This window comes from Aspergillus karnatakaensis, assembly GCF_047715665.1.
Source record: "Aspergillus karnatakaensis strain CBS 102800 unplaced genomic scaffold BJY04scaffold_109, whole genome shotgun sequence".
Lineage (NCBI taxonomy): Eukaryota > Fungi > Ascomycota > Eurotiomycetes > Eurotiales > Aspergillaceae > Aspergillus > Aspergillus karnatakaensis.
This window is the reverse complement of record NW_027395821.1, coordinates 45,511-63,970: the sequence shown is the minus strand read 5'-3', so window position 1 is coordinate 63,970 and position 18,460 is coordinate 45,511. Positions and strand designations below refer to the sequence as shown.

General features: G+C 52.3%; 8 protein-coding genes across 8 annotated transcripts; 5 read left to right on the top strand and 3 right to left on the bottom strand.

Moving 5' to 3' along the window:
* Positions 1 to 1,128: 1,128 nt before the first annotated feature.
* Positions 1,129 to 3,637, top strand: BJY04DRAFT_203929 (LMBR1 domain-containing protein). The gene is made up of 2 exons (XM_073713414.1): positions 1,129 to 1,757; positions 1,818 to 3,637. Exons 1-2 carry the CDS (start codon positions 1,450 to 1,452, stop codon positions 3,550 to 3,552), a joined length of 2,043 nt encoding a protein of 680 aa, XP_073564278.1. The 5' UTR covers positions 1,129 to 1,449; the 3' UTR covers positions 3,553 to 3,637.
* BJY04DRAFT_203928 (uncharacterized protein) lies at positions 3,636 to 4,510 on the bottom strand. The gene is made up of 2 exons (XM_073713413.1): positions 4,210 to 4,510; positions 3,636 to 4,152 (listed from the first exon to the last, which is right to left on the bottom strand). Exons 1-2 carry the CDS (start codon positions 4,299 to 4,301, stop codon positions 3,786 to 3,788), a joined length of 459 nt encoding a protein of 152 aa, XP_073564277.1. The 5' UTR covers positions 4,302 to 4,510; the 3' UTR covers positions 3,636 to 3,785.
* Positions 4,511 to 6,668, top strand: BJY04DRAFT_203926 (uncharacterized protein). Its single transcript, XM_073713412.1, has one exon. It carries the CDS (start codon positions 5,035 to 5,037, stop codon positions 6,223 to 6,225), a length of 1,191 nt encoding a protein of 396 aa, XP_073564276.1. The 5' UTR covers positions 4,511 to 5,034; the 3' UTR covers positions 6,226 to 6,668.
* Positions 6,669 to 6,967: 299 nt separating this feature from the next.
* Positions 6,968 to 8,893, bottom strand: BJY04DRAFT_225022 (GMC family oxidoreductase; the record flags this gene model as incomplete). The annotated part of the gene is made up of 3 exons (XM_073718116.1): positions 6,968 to 8,384; positions 8,435 to 8,517; positions 8,570 to 8,893. 3 exons carry the CDS (start codon positions 8,891 to 8,893, stop codon positions 6,968 to 6,970), a joined length of 1,824 nt encoding a protein of 607 aa, XP_073564275.1.
* A 1,865-nt stretch (positions 8,894 to 10,758) lies between these two features.
* On the top strand, positions 10,759 to 12,119 carry BJY04DRAFT_212075 (uncharacterized protein; the record flags this gene model as incomplete). Its single annotated transcript, XM_073714491.1, has 6 exons — positions 10,759 to 10,965; positions 11,024 to 11,128; positions 11,186 to 11,364; positions 11,412 to 11,615; positions 11,673 to 11,740; positions 11,794 to 12,119. The coding sequence occupies 6 exons, from the start codon at positions 10,759 to 10,761 to the stop codon at positions 12,117 to 12,119; spliced, it is 1,089 nt and encodes a 362-aa protein (XP_073564274.1).
* Positions 12,120 to 13,607: 1,488 nt separating this feature from the next.
* Positions 13,608 to 15,606, top strand: BJY04DRAFT_13650 (uncharacterized protein). Its single transcript, XM_073708601.1, has 2 exons — positions 13,608 to 13,859; positions 13,945 to 15,606. The coding sequence occupies exons 1-2, from the start codon at positions 13,752 to 13,754 to the stop codon at positions 15,436 to 15,438; spliced, it is 1,602 nt and encodes a 533-aa protein (XP_073564273.1). The 5' UTR covers positions 13,608 to 13,751; the 3' UTR covers positions 15,439 to 15,606.
* A 584-nt stretch (positions 15,607 to 16,190) lies between these two features.
* BJY04DRAFT_225019 (glutaredoxin) lies at positions 16,191 to 16,696 on the top strand (the record flags this gene model as incomplete). Its single annotated transcript, XM_073718115.1, has 3 exons — positions 16,191 to 16,242; positions 16,325 to 16,423; positions 16,539 to 16,696. The coding sequence occupies 3 exons, from the start codon at positions 16,191 to 16,193 to the stop codon at positions 16,694 to 16,696; spliced, it is 309 nt and encodes a 102-aa protein (XP_073564272.1).
* On the bottom strand, positions 16,633 to 18,458 carry BJY04DRAFT_13612 (chalcone isomerase domain-containing protein). The gene has a single exon (XM_073708587.1). It carries the CDS (start codon positions 18,330 to 18,332, stop codon positions 16,995 to 16,997), a length of 1,338 nt encoding a protein of 445 aa, XP_073564271.1. The 5' UTR covers positions 18,333 to 18,458; the 3' UTR covers positions 16,633 to 16,994.
* Positions 18,459 to 18,460: the final 2 nt, after the last annotated feature.

Genomic DNA, 18,460 nt, shown 5'->3' with positions numbered 1-18,460 from the left:
TTCAGATTGCACCTGCGAGGGTTGGATCACTGGCAGGGGTGTTTGCAGTTACACGGGACCCAAGTGGCTGCAGAACCATTCGAACTCGACTTGAAGGCTTTCGAAGGGGGGATATTGTAGCGAGTCTCAGATGGGCAGAAGGAGAAAAGATAAGAGAAAAAATAAAGCCGAAAGAGAAGAAAAGGTCCAGGTGCCTGGAGATCTAAATGGAGAGCGAGTGTCAGGATGATCGTAATATGAGGCAGGGGAAGGTTTGAAACGAAGAGGGCGAGAGTCTGGTGGGATTGGTGGACAAGGGAAGGGAGAATGGCAGACTCGAGGGTTTGTTCACAGCCCGTTGAGAGATGATGAAAGAAGAGATTGGAGAGTGAAGACAAAGGCGAGGGGAGGGATAGAGCACGAGCATACCAGGAAAGAGGGTAAAACAGGTTGCTGCCCAGTGGTGGTGTGGCGGGCAACCTAAAGTCAGCTGGAAAGACGAAAAGGCGGAGGGGAGGAATGAAAAGAAGAGCGGGAGCTGGAAAGGAAGAGGAAGCAGAAGAAAGTGGAAGAGAAAGAAAGCCAACGACCCAGACTAACTAATGGAGTGGGAAAGAAGTCGGAAGTTGGAACAAGGTTGACAGACAACAAGGGAGGAGGTAGAGCAGGAGAGCTTGATGTTCTTCTGAAGCGGAGGAGGATCAGAGAGGATCTGCTTTTGGGTCCTTGGAACTTGGGACCTCTGGGAGTCTGGAATTATTGGGAGAGCCGTTTTGACCGTCTTTAGATGCAAGGTCTGACGGGCCAAGCCTTGTGTAGCATCTGCAGTCTACTGACTACTGTAGTTGTGACTACTAGTTGCTATTACTAGTTACTTGATTGTCATACAGTACTCGGTTGCTATTAAAATACCGTTGATACTACTTATCCATCGAGATTGTATGTAGTAGCAAGGGTATAACTAACCAACTAACTATCTACCTAACTACGGAGTAGTACCTCAGGTGGGTGGACTTGGATTCCGAATGCGTGCCTATCACGTGAGTATAGCTCACGTGATGTGGACAGTCTGCTGTCGTCACCGGCGGGCTGTGATATTATTGTGATTGGCGTTTGACTTTCCCGTCTTATCGTCGTCAGCTTCCACCAAGAGTACGGAGTACGGTACGGCCTCTTTCTCAAGATTCATCTCACTACCTCTTCCACAACCGACCTCATCCATTACCTACTAGGTTCCCGTCTTCAATTTCGACTTCCTAATTTTCTCTAGACTTCCATTATTTCCTCCTCCCCTTGCGCCCTCTTCTACCCCGTCTTTACTACTGTTCCTAAACTTGCTTCCACTCGATAGTTTCTCCTTGTGGTCCCCTAGACTGCCTCAACATAGTCAATTATTGTTGATCCATCGAATCGAGACGCCTCCTTCTTCGTTCCATATATGTCTCATCTACCGTCAACCCCCCGAGCACCATGATCTCGATAGCCGCCGCCGCTATATCGGTGGGCTCTAGTATATTCTTCATTCTAGCTCTCGCCATCATCTCCGCCCTTGTCCTAGCCCTCCTCCGCCGGTTCCTAACTCTACGAGCTACGCCCGCATACCTCTCCGTCCCCGTCTTTCTTGCGCTTGCGCTACCCGCCAGCGTCGTCCTTCTAGTTCCTATTGATCTGGCCTCGAGCTCGCGTGATGGTGGCGGTCCCAAGGCAATTTGGCTTCCTGAACGCCTTCTTCTGGTGTCCTGGCGCATCACCTACTGGCTGATTTTTGCTCTTACGTGGTATGCATCTGGCTTCTGGAATAAACCATGGGACTCCTGCTAATTATACTCGATTAACAGGGTCATCCTTCCGACGCTCGGCGAATACATTGATTCTGGTCACCGCGATACCCGAGCCCGTATTCAGTATTCCATCCGCTCCAATGCCCGTTATCAAATGATCGTCCTTGGGTGTGCGACACTGGGGTTGATCTACATTTCCATTCAGAATGGGTTCGAGTTCTCCACAATCAAAGCCCTCGCCATGGCGCTGGCCTACGTCTGGGGTCTCGTTCTTGCGATCTATCTGATGGGCCACGGCTTGGTGTCAATCCCACGCACACTTTTCCGCAACGCTAGCGTCAGTGGCAGGCTGCGGAGGCTACAAGCTCAGGCACCGTTGTTGCATGATCGCCTAATGGATGCCATCAATGATCTGGAAAGCCTCGAAGCCCAAGTAGCTCAATTGCAACAAAGGAAGACCGGAACCGCTCGCGATTTCCAGGACTGGATCGAGGAACTCGCTGAAACCTCCACCCCGCCGGAGCTTCGATCGGGAATTTTGGATCCCTCAAGTAGTGGCGCCGTTCCGGCAGTAATTACCGAACGCTACCTCGCGGACTTGACCAGACGCCTCCAGCGAGCTCGGCACCAGAAAGCTCGGTTTGTCGATGCCTGGGATCGTCTGATCCTGACAGCAGCCGATTTACAAGCGATCATCAACTCGTCCGCTTCCAAGAAACTCGAGTTTGGTGATTATGCTCAGCGATCCAGTTTCCTACCGCAGGTGAAGCTCCTCACACCGTATATGCGATACCAATTATATGTGAACGTTTTCCCGAACCTGCGGCTTGTCCTAGGCGCGGTCTTTTCGGCCGCTTCGCTCTGTGTTGTCTGGTCCGAGCTTATCAAGTCCATCGCGCCCCGCTTTTCTGTGGTCACCTTGTCGATAGTGTCGTATCATGAAACCCCAGCACCTATTGGTTTCGGGAGACAAGTCATTACTTCCATGTGGCTGTTGTACATGTGCTCTGCAGCACTTGTCGGCGTCAACGACGCCAAAGTCTGGGGCAATCGAGCATTGGTTCGACGAAACACATATGGCGAGAGTGCATGTTGGTACGCCAGCCTAGTGGCAAGGCTTACCGTGCCAACCGCTTATAACTTCTTGACCTTCTTACCCAAAGAAGTTCGAGAAAGTACTACATTCTATCGATTCCTTGGTCGATGGATCGACTTGACGCCATTGGGCAAAGGGTTTGATTACTTCTTCCCTGTTGCCATTTTGATTCCTATCATGGCCACCATGTTCAATCTTTACGGGCGTGTGAGGAATATCTGCGGACTTGGCTTGCTCGAAGAGGAAGAGGATGATATTGAGAACAACCCCAGCGGTTACGGCATCGGTGGTTGGCGAGAAGGTCGAGAATTAATCGAACGAGAACTGAACGGTCTAGGTTCCCTCGGACTCTCAGCCCGCAACGGACGCTCGCTTCAATCATCGACAGACGCGGATGGGAGCACGCAGGCGTACTCAACCTCGCGCACACCCTTGGCCGACGCGACACGACCCTCCCGGTCGACGAGGGGCGCCGCCCCCACGTCGGCCATAGAAGAGGAAGAAGAAGAAAACTTCTTTCAATCGTTCGCTCACCGGGTGAAGAACACCATTGAGACCACCAGTCGGCCACAGTGGCTTCAAGGTGATTCGTTCCAACTTCCCCGGTGGATGGGCAGTGATGGGAATAACGACGGCAACAACGGTCTTGCGCGGTGGTTCGGCGGCCGTTCTACCAATGGTGGGGTAAGAATATAGATCACCCTTGTATTCGTGCATTGCAGCGGCGTTGCTCTAGATGATTCGACTGTATGATAATTCTTAATATATATTATTATTACCATATTCTTCTCTACGACTCGTGGAGACCTGTAAGGGTACAGTAGGTTCCACTTTCCACAGCTTTTTTTAGGAGTCCGTCTTGTCTACTTCGTTGAAGAGACAGATAGGTAGCCCTAGCATAGCATGATATTTCCGAGACATAATACTAGTTACTCTTTCTTATTCCCTTCCCACCTACACTCGTTAGTATCCCCACACCCTAATAACCAAACACATCCCCCGGCCCCAGCACAAAACCCCACCGTCGCAACGAAATCCACCCAGAGCCACCCCGTAAAGACGCCCAATTCTCTCCCCGGCCCAATGCCATACCACAGATCAAACATCATATAAGGAACCATCGCTACTCCAAACATCAAGAAGCCGAATCTGTCCATGTTGGATACGCCCAATAGAAGGCCGGTTGTTAGGGCTTGGGCGCCAAAGAACTGCATTAGGAGCTGCGAGGTGTAGTCGAGGCTTTTATAGGGGGCTCTGAAGGAGAGGGTTATTACGGAGGATGGATGGAGGAGACACCTAGGTTGAATATCTTGGTGAGCATAGTCATGAAAGGTTACAGGAGGGACGGCTTACCATGCCCCCAATCCTGAGTAGCAGAGGGACATGGCGAGCTGAATTATTCGGATGGTTTGGAGGCTTTGCTTGGTAGGCTTAGAAGGGGGCATTTTGATGGGTGTTGATGGGGCGGATAGTTGCTTGAGGTGTACTAGATCGGTTTGTGTTTCTGAATGCGCAGGTGGGAGGATACAGCAGCAGGGGATGAGTCCATACTCTGGTCCCTGAGTCGGCTGTGTGCAGATTATTCAGAGTACCATGAACATGGGTTTACCTTGAAAGACACTCAAACGGACGAGCTACTGGATGAGAGAATTAATTCCACTGATTTACGATAGTGACTATAAATATATACATCGAACTCGAAGCTATCTATGTCATCGGAAGAGATTCTCCAACTCGGAGTACAACTCTACTGAGAGCTCAAGCATCTTCCAGTGTAATCTATAGATTTCAAATTGCTTGTCAGAATATCATAATATATTTATTATAATAAAAATGCAAACAAGCACTCAACTGACAAGTCTGACATTTGCCTCAAATGTGGCTGGAGTGTGACAAGCTGTGGCTGAAGAGTGGCTGAAGAGCTGAGGCTGCAGTAAGTAAGTAACCAACAGTTGCCATCCACTCGCCTGCAAGCTCCACACCAACTGCTTGCTCTCTTCAACAATCCAGTCCCTGCTGTCAATTTAGTTAAGGCCACATTTGGCACAAGGCTGAGACTGTCTCCGCCTTGCTAAGGAAAGAAAGATCCGGTCCAAACTACTAAACAAAAAAAAATATTCAAGCATTCCCACCCCTGACACCTCCCAACTTCATGCGGCTCTCTCGGTTTAGCAATCCATGACCCAGCTGCTTCCACACGTTTCCCAGGCCTCTCTGGGCGAGACGTGTGCCTCCTACCTGGATTACATCACCGCCAGCCTGCCCTCTTCGTTACACTCTCTCCACCATAAATTCGTCTTGCCCCTCATCTCAGATCCCGCCTTTTCATCCTCCTACCTGCCCTCCTGGGCCTCCCAGTATACCGACGACTACAACAAAGCCCCAGCCTTTCTCACCCTTATTGTCTGTGCCATTGCTCTCGTGGTCATGTCTTGGCGCAACCTCTGGCGCCGTCCCTCACCTCCCTACCAATCGGCGAATAATGAGCGTCCCTATACCTATCTGACCCCGAATGACATCGTCGATCCTCCGGCCCGCACATACGATGCGAACTCCTACGCGAGGAGACAAGATGACGATTCGGAGCCGGATACACTTCTCTTGAAACACCGCAAGGTCACATACGAGCTTCACTTTCCGCCGTACTCCCTTAGCGAGGGTAGGTTGAGCGTTGGACAGCTGAGACAGAGTGCCGCCGAGGTCACACATACAACAGATCCGAATCGCATCAAATTACTCTACAAGGGCAAGCTACTAGACGATGATGTGCTGCCATGCCGCCTAGAAGGCCTCAAGCAAAACTCGGAAATTCTTTGCGTTGTCTCGGAAGTACAGCCCGGCGCGCGAACACCCAGCGACAATTCCGAAGCCGATCGGACCAGCGAGGAGGCCCCGCGCCCACCCACAGTCAACATTCCCGAAGCCGCGCCCAAATCAAAGAGCAAACGCAAGAAGAAGAGCAAGGGCAAGAAGAAGAAGTCCGCAGCGGACTCCGACGAAGACGACGAGCTCGCCCCCCCCCCGCAACCCCCGCGACCTACCTCCTCCTCTGGCGGCCGCTCCGCACTCCCACCTCCAGCTCCCAACCTCAACTCATTCCCGAACCCCCTTGCGCAGGTCAACGGGTTGACAGCATATTTCCAGAGGGAACTCCTGCCACTCTGCGAACAGTACATCAACGACCCGCCACGCGACGAGAAATCCCGGACCTTCGAACACAAGAAGCTCGGCGAGATGATCCTCGCCCAAGTCATGATCAAGGCCGACGGCATCGAGATCAATAGTGACGACACACGGAATGCACGAAGGGCGCTCATCAAGGAGGCCCAGAATACGCTAAATAGGCTTGATGCGGTGGCAACGGACTAAACCACTCACCCGTCTTCTATCTTCTAAAATATGAGCTCACTTAAATACTTTTCATGACCTCTCCGTCACACCATTGTCTTCTCCTTCCCCTCCCTGCATTGCGAAGATCAAGGTCTGAGTTCTATGCGGCGCATGTAAAACAGCATCTCCGTTTGCTATAGTCGTTGAGGCGAGAATTATAGATTTGGAGCGGTTGGCTTATTGATCCGTGCCGATACTCACTAGCATTTCCATCATTTTACCGTCGCATCACATACAGATAGACTCTCATGGGCGTAGCCTACCTAGCATATTCCAGCAGGTCATCCCGAAACAAACAACAACACCCCCCTCGGCAGATACTTTGATGGCTAGACAATTATAGTCGACCTAGAAAAGAGTGTCGTTCTTGAGAGAGTCTATCTGAAATCCACCCCAAACGCAAAAAAATCTACAATATACAGCCAAGAACAGACAGAGGAGGAAAGATGGAAATCGAAAACCTCGCTGCCATTATATGCGTACAGATATTAGCTATTATATCGTAGATAGACGTAAACCAAGACGGTTAGAGGGCAAGTGCAGGATGTATCTATATCAAACGCGTACCGACGTCACATTGGACGAGAGAATGAGCCCCCGTGACGTGAGAGGAAACGAGTGAAGACGAGCATGCCAGCCTCCAAAAAGCAAAACAGGTAGACCGAGAGTTTTGAAATCTCTAATTTTGGAGAGAAGAGATGGACACGGAAAGATCAAAAGATTACCTCCCCTTCTTAATGGCATCCGCAACCTTCTCCGCAACCATATAGCACGAGCTCTGAGGGTGTCCTGGCGGTAGGGTAGGGAAGATACTAGCGTCGACAACACGCAAATTCTGCACACCGAAGACCTTCGCATTCGAGTCGACAACCGCATTAGGATCGCTGGAATCTCCCATGGCACAAGTCCCAGAGGCGTGCCAGACGGGGACGATTGTTGAGCGAATAAATTCGAGAATTTCTTCGTCTGTTTGCACTTCAGGCCCAGGGCGATGCTCGTCACCGAGGACAATGCCAGTGGCGTTAAAGGCCTGTCGTGCGCGTTTGAGGGCCGCGACGGCGACTTCTTGGTCGGCTGGGTGGGAGAGGTAGCCTAGGTCGATCAGGGGTGCATCGTCGATGCTTGCGCTGCTGATGGAGACGGTGCCGCGGGAGAGAGGAGCGACGAGGGCAGCGGCAATAGTGCCGTAGTTGAAGCCGTCTCCGAGATCCTGGTCGTCGGCACTGTGCCAGCCATCGAGGATGCCGTCGAGGCCGAGATATTCGACTTCCGGCCAGTCTGAGGGAAAGGTGTCGAGGGCCGCGAGGGTATCATTACTGAATTCCTGGCGGACCTCGGCGGGGAACTTCTCCCAGCCTAGGATGCCGAAGCCGGGGGCTGTGAGGGGTCCTTTTTTGAGGGCGTATTGGACCAGTGCATCGGCAGCGGCGGCCATGTCGGTGACTAGGCGACTCGCGGTGACAACGTTAACTTTGTTGACGACGCCGAAGAGGGCGTGGTCCCACAGGTTTTGGCCTACTCCGGGGAGGTCTTTGATAACTTTGATGCCGAAGCTTTGGAGTGTCGACTTTGGTCCGATACCAGAGACCATCAGAAGTTGAGGTGATTGGAAGGCGCCTGCGGACACGATAACTTCCTTCTTGGCTGTTAGAGTGTATGATATGCCTAGGGTCTTGACTTTGACGCTGGTAGCCTTGGTTCCGCTGAAGTTGATCTTTTGTGCAAGGGTGTGGGCATACAGCTTAAAGTTTAGCTTCAGTAGAAGGGAGTCGAGGAAGCTTGTCTTTGAGGAGCTTCGTGTTTGATCCTTGGGGTCGATTGTGGTAGCTGCCCAGGCCGAGCCGTTGAGGCTTCCGCTGTTCATATCCTGTCCTGGAGTAATGCCGATTCCCTCCAGACCAGTCTCAACGTAGGTGGAAAATGGTGAGCCAAAGTTGGGCCAAGTGATCTGGAGTGGCCCCTTCATGCCATTGTCGAATGCCTCTGCGTCATAAATCACACTTGCGTTGGCGTTGCGCTTGGTCATATCAGGCTTGGTGACCGTGCAGCTCTTTTTGAAGTAAGGTAGCACCCCGTCCCAATCCCAGGAGGAGTCGCCGGTGATGTCCGCCCATTGACCATAAGTCTCCCTCGTTCCGCTACTAAAAGTCAGTTTTCAGCAACACAACCATGAACAACGGCAACAAACCGGTGGTAAACCATAAGGTTGCGTGCAGATGTACCACCCAAGCATTTTCCTCTAGAATAACGGAGAGACCGGTCATTTGCAGCCTGGAGGTGACGTTAGACAATACTCGCAACGATCTATACCAGCTACACGTACCGGCATAGGCAGAGTATCGAAGTTCCAGTCAATGAGCATTGAATCGTCAGAGGGGTCAGTGCCAGTGTTCGCTGCAGCGGCAAAACCAGGAATCACGCTCATAGCACCACCCTCGAGCTCATAGTGACCACCAGCCTCAACAACAGCCACAGTCACTTTGGAGTCCTCAGCCAGCCTGGCAGCGATGGCAAGGCCCGATGTTCCACCCCCGACAACAACATAATCGAATGACCAATTTATCCCTGGAACGCCTAGATTGAAAAGACCCAAAGCCGGAGAAACAAGGCACGTTAGAGAGAGAAGAGTGCTCTTGGAGAAAGTCATGTTGGCCGAACAATCAATGCAAAAGAGAATTGCAAAAACATAAGGATGAAGGAGAGTGTGTGAGAAACGACAGACAGAAGCAGACTCAAAGGGAGTGACAGGCCTACTCAAGACCCTTGATCATAAAAAGCAATTCGCAAAGAACCCGAAAAGCCAGAAACGAGTGTGGAGCTTTGGGAGGCAAACTGAGATGGAGAACAGATCAGGAAGAAGACATGGCAGGCTTCGTAATATGTAGTGGCCTGCGCCCCTGAGCCTCTGGACGAGTCAGAAATTCCAGAAGGATACAAGTACAACTCGGCTATCTTGTCCCTCGTGGCAGGTGTATCGGGTATGGAGGAGTGCAGATTATCCGAGGCGCCCAAGACCCTAAGTGATATGACTCTCTCCACTTTCCTATGCGATGCTGAGCATCGAACGATCCTCGATTCCATAAATGGAACATCTTCCGGCTAGCCGTGAGGCTATACCTGTGTCACTACACTAAATCGGCCAAAGACATCGACCAGTGTTTGTAGTGTTACACGGTTGAAGCACGGTGCAAAGGAAGGCTTTTGACACGAGAAGTGGCCTCGCGGGAATCGGGGTGGCTGCGTGCCTCCGCCCGTACCTGGCACTAGCCTGTGGCCAATTTCGTTTATGCTTTGATAACGACACCAGTAGAAGGAGCATGCGAGTCAGGGCTCCATGACTTTGCTCAACCGGCCGAGGGAACTCATGGGGGCGGGGATTTAGTTCTCCATACCCCATGATCAAAGTTGATGCTCACATACTTCGCAATGCAACTAAACCTGTTTATTGTTGCCCAATTCGCCTCTGAGCTTAAGAGGACGAACGTCCTCTCTCAAGGCTGCTGAATCCCTGTGTTATCGAGGACATGAAAGCCAAGCTGGTCGTCTGCTCTCAGGCTTGTCTGTCTAGTGACAATTCCATGTGGCGCAGGTACTATGCGTCGGAGGAGATTACAGTTTGAGAAAGGTCATGTCGCATTGTCTGACTCCCGTGCAATTGCTTTGGGAATTTGCCACGAGATGACAGTCAAGGTGCATGGTTTCGAAGATACCGACGTGGAGGATAGATTGAGTTGAGCATGCGGAGGTCATGAAGCCTGACTCAGTCGTCTAGAGCGGGTTAGCCCAGGCCCTAAAGGATCACCACCACTCACATTACGGGTCGATTACAGGGAGTTCGACTGTTGAACGCTTCAATTTTCCTCGTGCACGATATTTTGCACCAAGAAACAGGACGAGAATCGGATTGTTTCAGCTGGAGCAGCCGATACTATTTGGCAAGGTGCATATCTAGTAGGGGATCCTTCGACACTTTTCATGTACGACATCGGCAGCAACCAGTAACGAGGCTGCATATGTGGAGGAGGTAAGATACTGGTACTGATATTGTAATAAATAAACGCACGCTAAGAGCGTAGTTGTCCTCCGATTCCCTCTGGGAGCCTGGAGGAGGTATGACTGTCCAGCCTCTGCTCTGTGTGGAGTGCGCCTCTCGTGCTCTGACCGTCTGACGACGCATCGCTAAGAAATGCCTGCTTTCTCAATTTTGCAGGGGCTGGCGGTCGAGACTGACACAAGAGGAAAGTAGCGTATATTTTGTCTGCATGGACGTTGCGTTCCTGGTACCGACAACCGAGCATGCTCCGAGCAGACCAGGGTTCGAGCAGACTTCGATGAATTTGACGTGCATGGCAGCCATGGCCCAGGACTGTTCGTTCCCCGCAACTTCAGAGGCTGATCACTCTCGCCGGAGGGCTTAATTACTTAGTTTAGCCCTCCCCGTATTGCAGAATCGCAGGTTGCTTGACATTTTCTCCTCTGCGTTGCTCGTTCGCGAGATCACCCCCCACCAAGATGTCGACCCCTACCTTTAAGGATATGATGAGCTGGCCGACACCGGACTATGATAATCCCCATGAGCCTCTTGATGCCGTTATATACGGTGTCAACATCCCGCTGATGGCGCTGATGACGGTTTTCGTTGCCGGGCGGTTCCTCTCGCGTACATTCCTTGTGCGCAATGCGCTTGGAATAGATGACTGGATCATGCTCATAGCCTATGTGCGTACAATCGCTGAGGCCGAGGTCTGCGGCGCGGTGTCGCTAATTATAACCCCAGGTACTAGCAATGGCAATGTCGGCATGCCAGCTAGTCGAGCCCAGGTACGGCATCGGCCGTCACCTGTACGATGTGAGACCGGAATGGCTGCCGTCGCTTGGAAAAGTCAGTTCTTTCAATATTATTATGAGGCCGCGAATGTAGTGCTCACTCGATTTTCAGTTGACTGTCGCGATTCAGGCTCTCTTTGCGCCATGTTCCGCGCTGACAAAAATTTCAATCTGCCTGACATACCTTCGACTCTTTCCCTCAAGAACAAACAAGTGGTTCAACTACGCTTCACTGGTCATTTTGACGGGATTTGGGATCTCAACCACGGTCACCATGCTGCTGCAATGCATGTAGGTACACTTGCCGTAGCTGAAAAAGCGTACGCTAACACATTGAGACCAATGTCTGATCTCTGGGAGGTTTTCAAACCAATGGAAGACAAGCAATGCGTCGATGCGGAGAAATTCTTTATCGCTGCCGCCGCTATCAACAGCATAACCGACTTTATGGTTTACCTCTGGCCCATCCACTACCTCTGGAAAGTGAAGCTCAGCCTCGCGAAGAGAATTGGACTGATAGTGTGTTTTGGTGTGGGAGTGCTGTAAGTGGTCACCGAGATACCATGCTGCACTTGCGATTGGACTGACTTTGGGCTCAGGATTTGCATTGCAGGTATCATTCGCATTACCTGGCAGGTTAAGTTCGCCAACTCATGGGATCAAACCTGTAGGCGCACCTCTTCTTCACGTCAAGCGTGCGATTGCTGACCACGTGTATAGACAATGGTGCTATCATCTTCCTTATCGTCGCAGTAGAGTGCAACCTCGGGATTGTATGCGGCTGTCTCCCCGGCGTCAGACCGCTGATGTCCAAGATCTTCCCTGGCTTGACTAGCTCGACTTACAACTCTGGACGAGGCAAGAGTTCGCACGTGCAGGTCACCTCCGGCCTAAGGTCAGGGCAGGAGTTCCGGGACATCCATTCAATCCACGTCAGAAAGGATGTGGAGTTGAAAGTGGTGAACAGGCATGTTGATGAGCCGTGGGACAGACCACAGAATCTAGGGGGAAGGAGCGATAGCGAAGAATGGATCTTCCGTCCATGACATGGTAATGTGTTTTGTCTTTATCCGTCGTCTATCGTCCGACTTGAGTAGAATTAATGAAAGTTCTTATATATGCTCATCAAGCTGGCACGCCTCGAGGAGTTGGGCTTGTCCATTCGCACGATCTTTCTGCATGCGATTGACCAGGATTGAAAAGCACGTTAGAGACTGCCTCAGGGTAGTGTGCTGGATTGAGAAGGAAATTCAGCGCGACAAGATAGTAGAAAAGAAGGTCCACGTTCGTTCCATCTTCCTGAGATAGTGGAAGGAAGCGCACGTGACCACGAGGCGTGGCATCTCAAGAGTCAACGTCCAGCCCCTGGAATCTGGAACGCCCAGCACGAATACTGTAGTGGTGTTTGCACCTGCAGATCATCATTCGATGATCATACTGTTACTCAACTGACAGCAGCTGCAGGTAATCCAGAAATTCGGTCTGACATTGAAACCGGGAGTGTTTCCTGTGATTCGAGAGGTATCACTTGACACCAGCTGGTCGACCAATATTTGGCCGTGCATGGCTGTCGCATCCCAAAGCTGGGCAGATTTCAAGCTGACGGAGGCACGATCGGCCTTGACTACTGGCTGCCATTGGCTCCCTAAACCAACGAAGTTCTAGGCTGTTGCGGCCGGGGAAGGGAGGTTGTAGAGACTAGCTGTAGACTAATCTTAGAAAGGAAAAGGGTGGTGGTTTAGTCCGTGATAGTCTTTTGGAAGCCAAGTGAGCGCTTCTCCCCTGTGCAGCAGAGTTTCCCGCCTCGCAGGCTCGCAGGCTCGCAGTCTCTCTCTCTCTCTCTCTCGCCTATTTGCCTCCTTCTCCCCTTCACCTGCACCATTGACTGCTGCTGTCTGTGACCGTGCTGGTCAACCACCACTGCAAGCCAATGCTGCTATCTGCTCCACCCTGATGCCCTTTTCCCAGTCTCTCTTTTTCACTTTCTTTGACATAACCTAAAGCCAACTCTCGCGGCAGAACGCTCCCAGCCAGGCCCCGTCCCGCCCTCAACTTTCTCGCTCACTCCTTTTCCGCGTTCTTCTTTTCTCTCCCCCTCTTCTCTTCTCTTGCCCTCTTCCGACCGGTTTCCTCCTCTATTCTCATCTCCTTGCGATTTACTTCTCCAACCTTCTTTTTAATCATCATAGCTTATTCACCGCGCGGTTTCTCCCCCGACTCAGTCGACCACAATAGCGTTGCTTCGCCCAAGCCCAATCCACGGTACGACCCGTCGGTCCCTGAACAACCCGGACGCCAGTATTCCAAGCAACTCCACTTTTCCTCCTATTTACAATTTCCTCCTTCTGGCGACTCTGTTTTCGGTTCTCGGCTTCTCTTCTACCGCACATTCTTCCCTAAGGTTGTTGAGTGACGGTGTACAGCTTTGACCCTTCGCCCCGCCCTCGCATAATACGGGGGCTTGATATCTTCAGATTGACGGAGCTTGGCTGGGGAAACTCCACGAGATTTTACTGGCATCGATTCGTGTCTGAGATGGACTGATTGTCGGAGAGGGACCAGGGACACCGCGCTTGATTCAATTCTCACCTCACACCACGCCCGCCAATACCCTCAAGCTCGGCCCAGCTGGTCTGGCCTACTTTCGTTGAATCTACATTATTTTGTCGGCTGCGGAGATGGCGGGTACTGCTACTGCGACGTTTTCTGCTGATGTTTGGACCTCGGCAAGCACAATAGACGCCAACCAGCAACAGTGGGAATTCTCCGTGCCGGTCAACCAAGAGGTGAGTGCTTTTGCTTGAACCCAGTCGACCGGCGAAGGACCTTCGCACTAGCGAGTCATGCAGCATAACTAATCCACTCAAATAGAACACTAGACGCCGTTCCAAATCCCGTACTTCGCGCGATGCAAAATCTAGAGACCGTGGCTCCAAAGGCTCTCGCAGCTCCTCCCTATCGAAACAAGCATATGCCCACGAACACTCTCACCACAATGCCCGAGGACGACCGGATGCGAGCCAGAGCCGCAGACAAAGCGAGAACGCAGGCGTGCAGGACACGGCGAGTACCCAGCACGTCAATGGTTCAGCTAGCAAAATCGAACTGAAAGATGCGAATGGTGTAATCATCGATCAGAGTGATGAAAAATGGATTCACCGGGATAAATTAGCCCGCATCGAAAGCGAAGAGTTGCAACAAGCCGCGATCCTGTTCCATCGTCGACCTGGGACTGGGAGCACGAGGGCCGGACGTGGAAGAAGCCGAGACCAGCAGGGAAGTGTTAGCGGGACTACCGTCACCACGCCGCCGCCAACTGAGCCGCTGGAGCCTTGGCCGGATTTCCAGGAGGATCAGCGGAACAACGCCGCCTCTTCGATTCCTGCAGACAGGGATGACCCGATCGAACAAGAGCGCCAAAACTGGGACCTTCGTAGGCCGGAAGAAATTGCAGCAGACATGGAGTATAGCGCCTCACAGATGTACCGCAACCCCGGCCTGCGCAAAAGCTCCTCTCGAATCCCAATTCCCAAGACGAGCCCCGCCCCTCTGTCTCCTGACCAGGTCGATAGGGAGTTTGTGCTGCCGCGCTCCCGGGCAACATCGAATGAAGAGGAGAATTCTCCATCCATTGAAATGACCCGTAGAGTAAGCGAGCCGCTTACACTAGACACTGCCTCCACCTCTAGCCCTGCGAACGAGAGCCGGCCTGGGAGTCAGGGCGCGACATCGCAAACTGCAACGGCCAAAAAGACCCCTGCAAAGACTAGCCCCACAAACCGAAAAGCGTCTGCGACAACTCCGAAGAAGCCGACTCCCCGAAGCCGTGCGACCTCCAGCAATACCAACCAGCGTCCAACCACTAGATCAGGTGAAGTCCGTCCTCCCACAGCCGTCAACCGTCCGGAAGGCGACCCCCCCTGGCTGGCAACTATGTACAAGCCCGATCCGCGGCTGCCGCCGGATCAGCAAATACTCCCTACTCACGCGCGGCGAATGCAACAAGAGCAATGGGAGAAAGAAGGCAAGACGCCGACCGCCTATGATCGTGAATTCGCACCGCTTGCAATCGCACCCGAACTACCCCGTCCCGAGGACAAAGTCGACAAGGAAGCCGAAAAGGAGGAGCCACAACCGGAGCTACTGAAGACGGAGGGCTTGGGCTTGCATAACATCTCCAAGAGCCCCGAGCCGGGAACCCGTCCAGGCACCAGCACCGGATACAGCCCTATGCCAAAGGTGCAGGACACACCTCCGATTGGCCTTACTCCTAGGTTCAATAGCCAGACGGTTGTCACCGCGCAAGGCCCTCCTCCAGACGACGACAAAGTGGGCAAAGGGTGTGGATGCTGCATCGTGATGTGATTTCAGGATTCCTACAAAAGCATTCATACGGAAGATACCTCTTACCTTGCCACCGCATCTATTTTTTCATGTTCATTCAGCGTTTAGGGATGGTCGGTGTTTTGTTTTTGACAGCCATGTTCTGCGTCTTAGACCCTTTTCCTATTTCGTCATATCTTCCCTCTTTTTACCATCTCCTTGTTGATCTCCGTGGCATTGCGGCCTTGTCTTCATTCCTTGTCTTCATTCCTGCACTTGATACCTTCTCCTGCTCGACCAGCAGATGACTAGCATTCTGTGGGTCCTTGACGACTTCACGCTGCATATTATTTCCAAACCTTGTCTAGTTTAGGCTGGCTATAGTTGCACTAATAAACGTGTTACTCTATCAAATACGGAGTACCTTGGTGGGCTATCAAGATGTCTCACGTGATGCTCTGTAATCGACCCTCGGGATTCCACAGTGGCACACCCCTACAAATCAACTAATCACTGCTCCAGAACAGTCTAGTCTTATAAATTATTGCGTGCTCCTCGGCCGCCTCCTCCATTGATTTCCAACCCCTCTTTCGTCATCTCCAATAATCCCGACTCTCACCTCTCCCTCTCCAACAAATAAAACCCACCCCTCCCCCCCACCTCACCTTCTCACTTCCTTCACCATCATCAACTGGGATACCGATCATACTCCGGTCCCAGTCTCTCCGCTGCCCACCATAGCTTCCATCTTCCGTCGTCTTTTCGGGTCCTTTACCCCCACGAATCCCGCCACCATGTCTGCTGCTAAGACCAAGGCTCAAAAGATCATTGACGAACATGGCGTTGGTAGGATTGCCCTTTTTTCCCACCCCCATTGTCAAGTTCCAGTTTGTGTCCTGTGCTAACAGGTGTGTGATGTGACGTACAGTCGTCTTCTCCAAATCCCACTGCCCCTACTGCAGCTCCAGCAAGAGTCTGCTCAACGAGCTAGGCGCGCAGTTCTACGCGCTTGAGTTGGATAAGATCGGTGCGTTGCTGTTCTTTGCTTTCTTTCTTTTCAATCTCGTCCTCCTTTCCACGATCGCCCACCCCTTCTCTCACCCCGTCTCAAATAATGGCTAACAAGAATGAATTGTGAATAGACGACGGCGCCGCCATCCAAGACGCCCTGCAGGAGATCAGCGGCCAGCGCACCGTGCCCAACATCTACATCAAGCAGAAGCACATCGGCGGAAACTCGGATCTGCAGGGCATCCGCAAGGATTTGCCGGATCTGTTGAAGAGTGCTGGTGCTTTGTAGATGTTTCTGATGTATAAGTTAGGATTGGTGGGATAATGGGTGGTGGATTCTGTGGTTGAGAATTTGAATACCAAGTTCTCGTTCTTTTACGTGCTTTTTCTTTCGCTGTAGATTTGTTGTAGGAGCGATGACTGATACGTAGTCATGGTATGAAATGCGACGCGACAGTGTCGTTGCTTGCGCAGTCCGGTCTTCCTGGCTGGTATATAATCAAAAAATGGTGGTATGCGTACATATAACAACACTCCGAACCAAAGAGGAGATTGGCTATAATACAGAAACAAGCCACAGACTACAATTACAAAACCTTCTGCACCAGCGTCCCAACCGGCCTCTCCACAATCCCCATAACCCCATCAACAACACTCTTCCGCGCCTCCTCACTGGAAACATTCTTCCCAGCAAGGTAATTCAACCAGACCAGCCGACTAATCCTCTCGTCTGCTACGCGGCCCAGGAACCGGAAGGGTTTGGTGCCATTCGCATCGGGTTGGAAGAGCGCATCGAGTTCACCCTGCGCGGTGCGGACGAGGAGGAGTGTTTGGCCCTTGGGCACACTCTTGCGCTGTCCGCCGCCGAAGAGCGACTTGAAATCGTTCATGGCGTTTCCGAAGGACTCGTCTTGGAATTCGCTGACGACGGGGGTCGGGGCGGGTGTGGTGGGTGTGGTGCCCGCGACGGGAGCGGCAGTGGATTTGGCCTTGCTGTTTGCCTTTTGCGCGCGCGCGGTGATACCCCTCACCCAGCCGTCGCGGAGATGCAGGAAGTCGGTGTTTCGGGTTGGGACGATGCGGAAGACGGTTCGGAGGCCGGGTTCTTTCAGGATTGTGTTCCAGGCATCTTCGCCCTTCTCCTCGTCAAGGAGGAGTTCCTTTAGGCGTTGCCGCTCTGTTGAGACGAGGGATGTCGCTGATGATGCGCCGACGGCGTTGGAGATGACTTGGTCATCGCTGGGCGGGTGGACGGCTGTCTCGACCAGTCGCCGTTGGAGCTCGGAGATGTCGGATTTCGCGACGTACAGGCCAACGACGTAGACCTGGATCTTCAGGAACGAGACTGTGCGGATACCCAGGCCAAGAAGCTGGTATTCTTCCTCCTCTTTAGGGTCCGATGCCACCGGGATTTCGTCGCCGGAGACAAGCGCAGACGACGACCTCGGCAGTCGAATTGTAGATGGGAAATGCGGCACCGAGCTCGTCCCTGTCTCGACCTGCTCTGCACCATCTTGTCCTTGGATCCGGATCACCGAGGGGCTACTCGTAAATCCCTCAGGGCCGTCCATTTTCATTGCTGATCCTGTCTTCTGCGTCGCGCCTTCAGCTTCCTTTTGTTTTTGTTGCTCGTCTAGCCCGAAAAGATCGAACTTGATCACACCGAACATAGTCACCGCGCAGAGTGCAATCCCAGCCGCGGATAGCCTAATCGACCGCCGAGAGTAGGCATTCTGTTCCTCAGCTGTTCGCACATCTCTGACTTTGCGGAGGGGATTCGGGGCGTCGGCGGTTGCGCGGAGGGGCCGACTTGTGGAGAGGTAGCGGGTTTGCGGTGCGCGGAGACGGAGGGACTGGTGACGGATGCATTGGGTTGTGCGGGGGGGTATAGACCCCTGTAAGGAGAGGGGGGCTCGTAGAGACATTTTCTTTGTTTGTAGAGAGGTAAATATTGTTGAGAGAGGGAGCTAAAGCTATGACGATGGCCTGATCTGAAGCGGAGCGGAGATCTAGGCTCACGTGATCTGACCTGTACTGATTTTCAGATGGACGA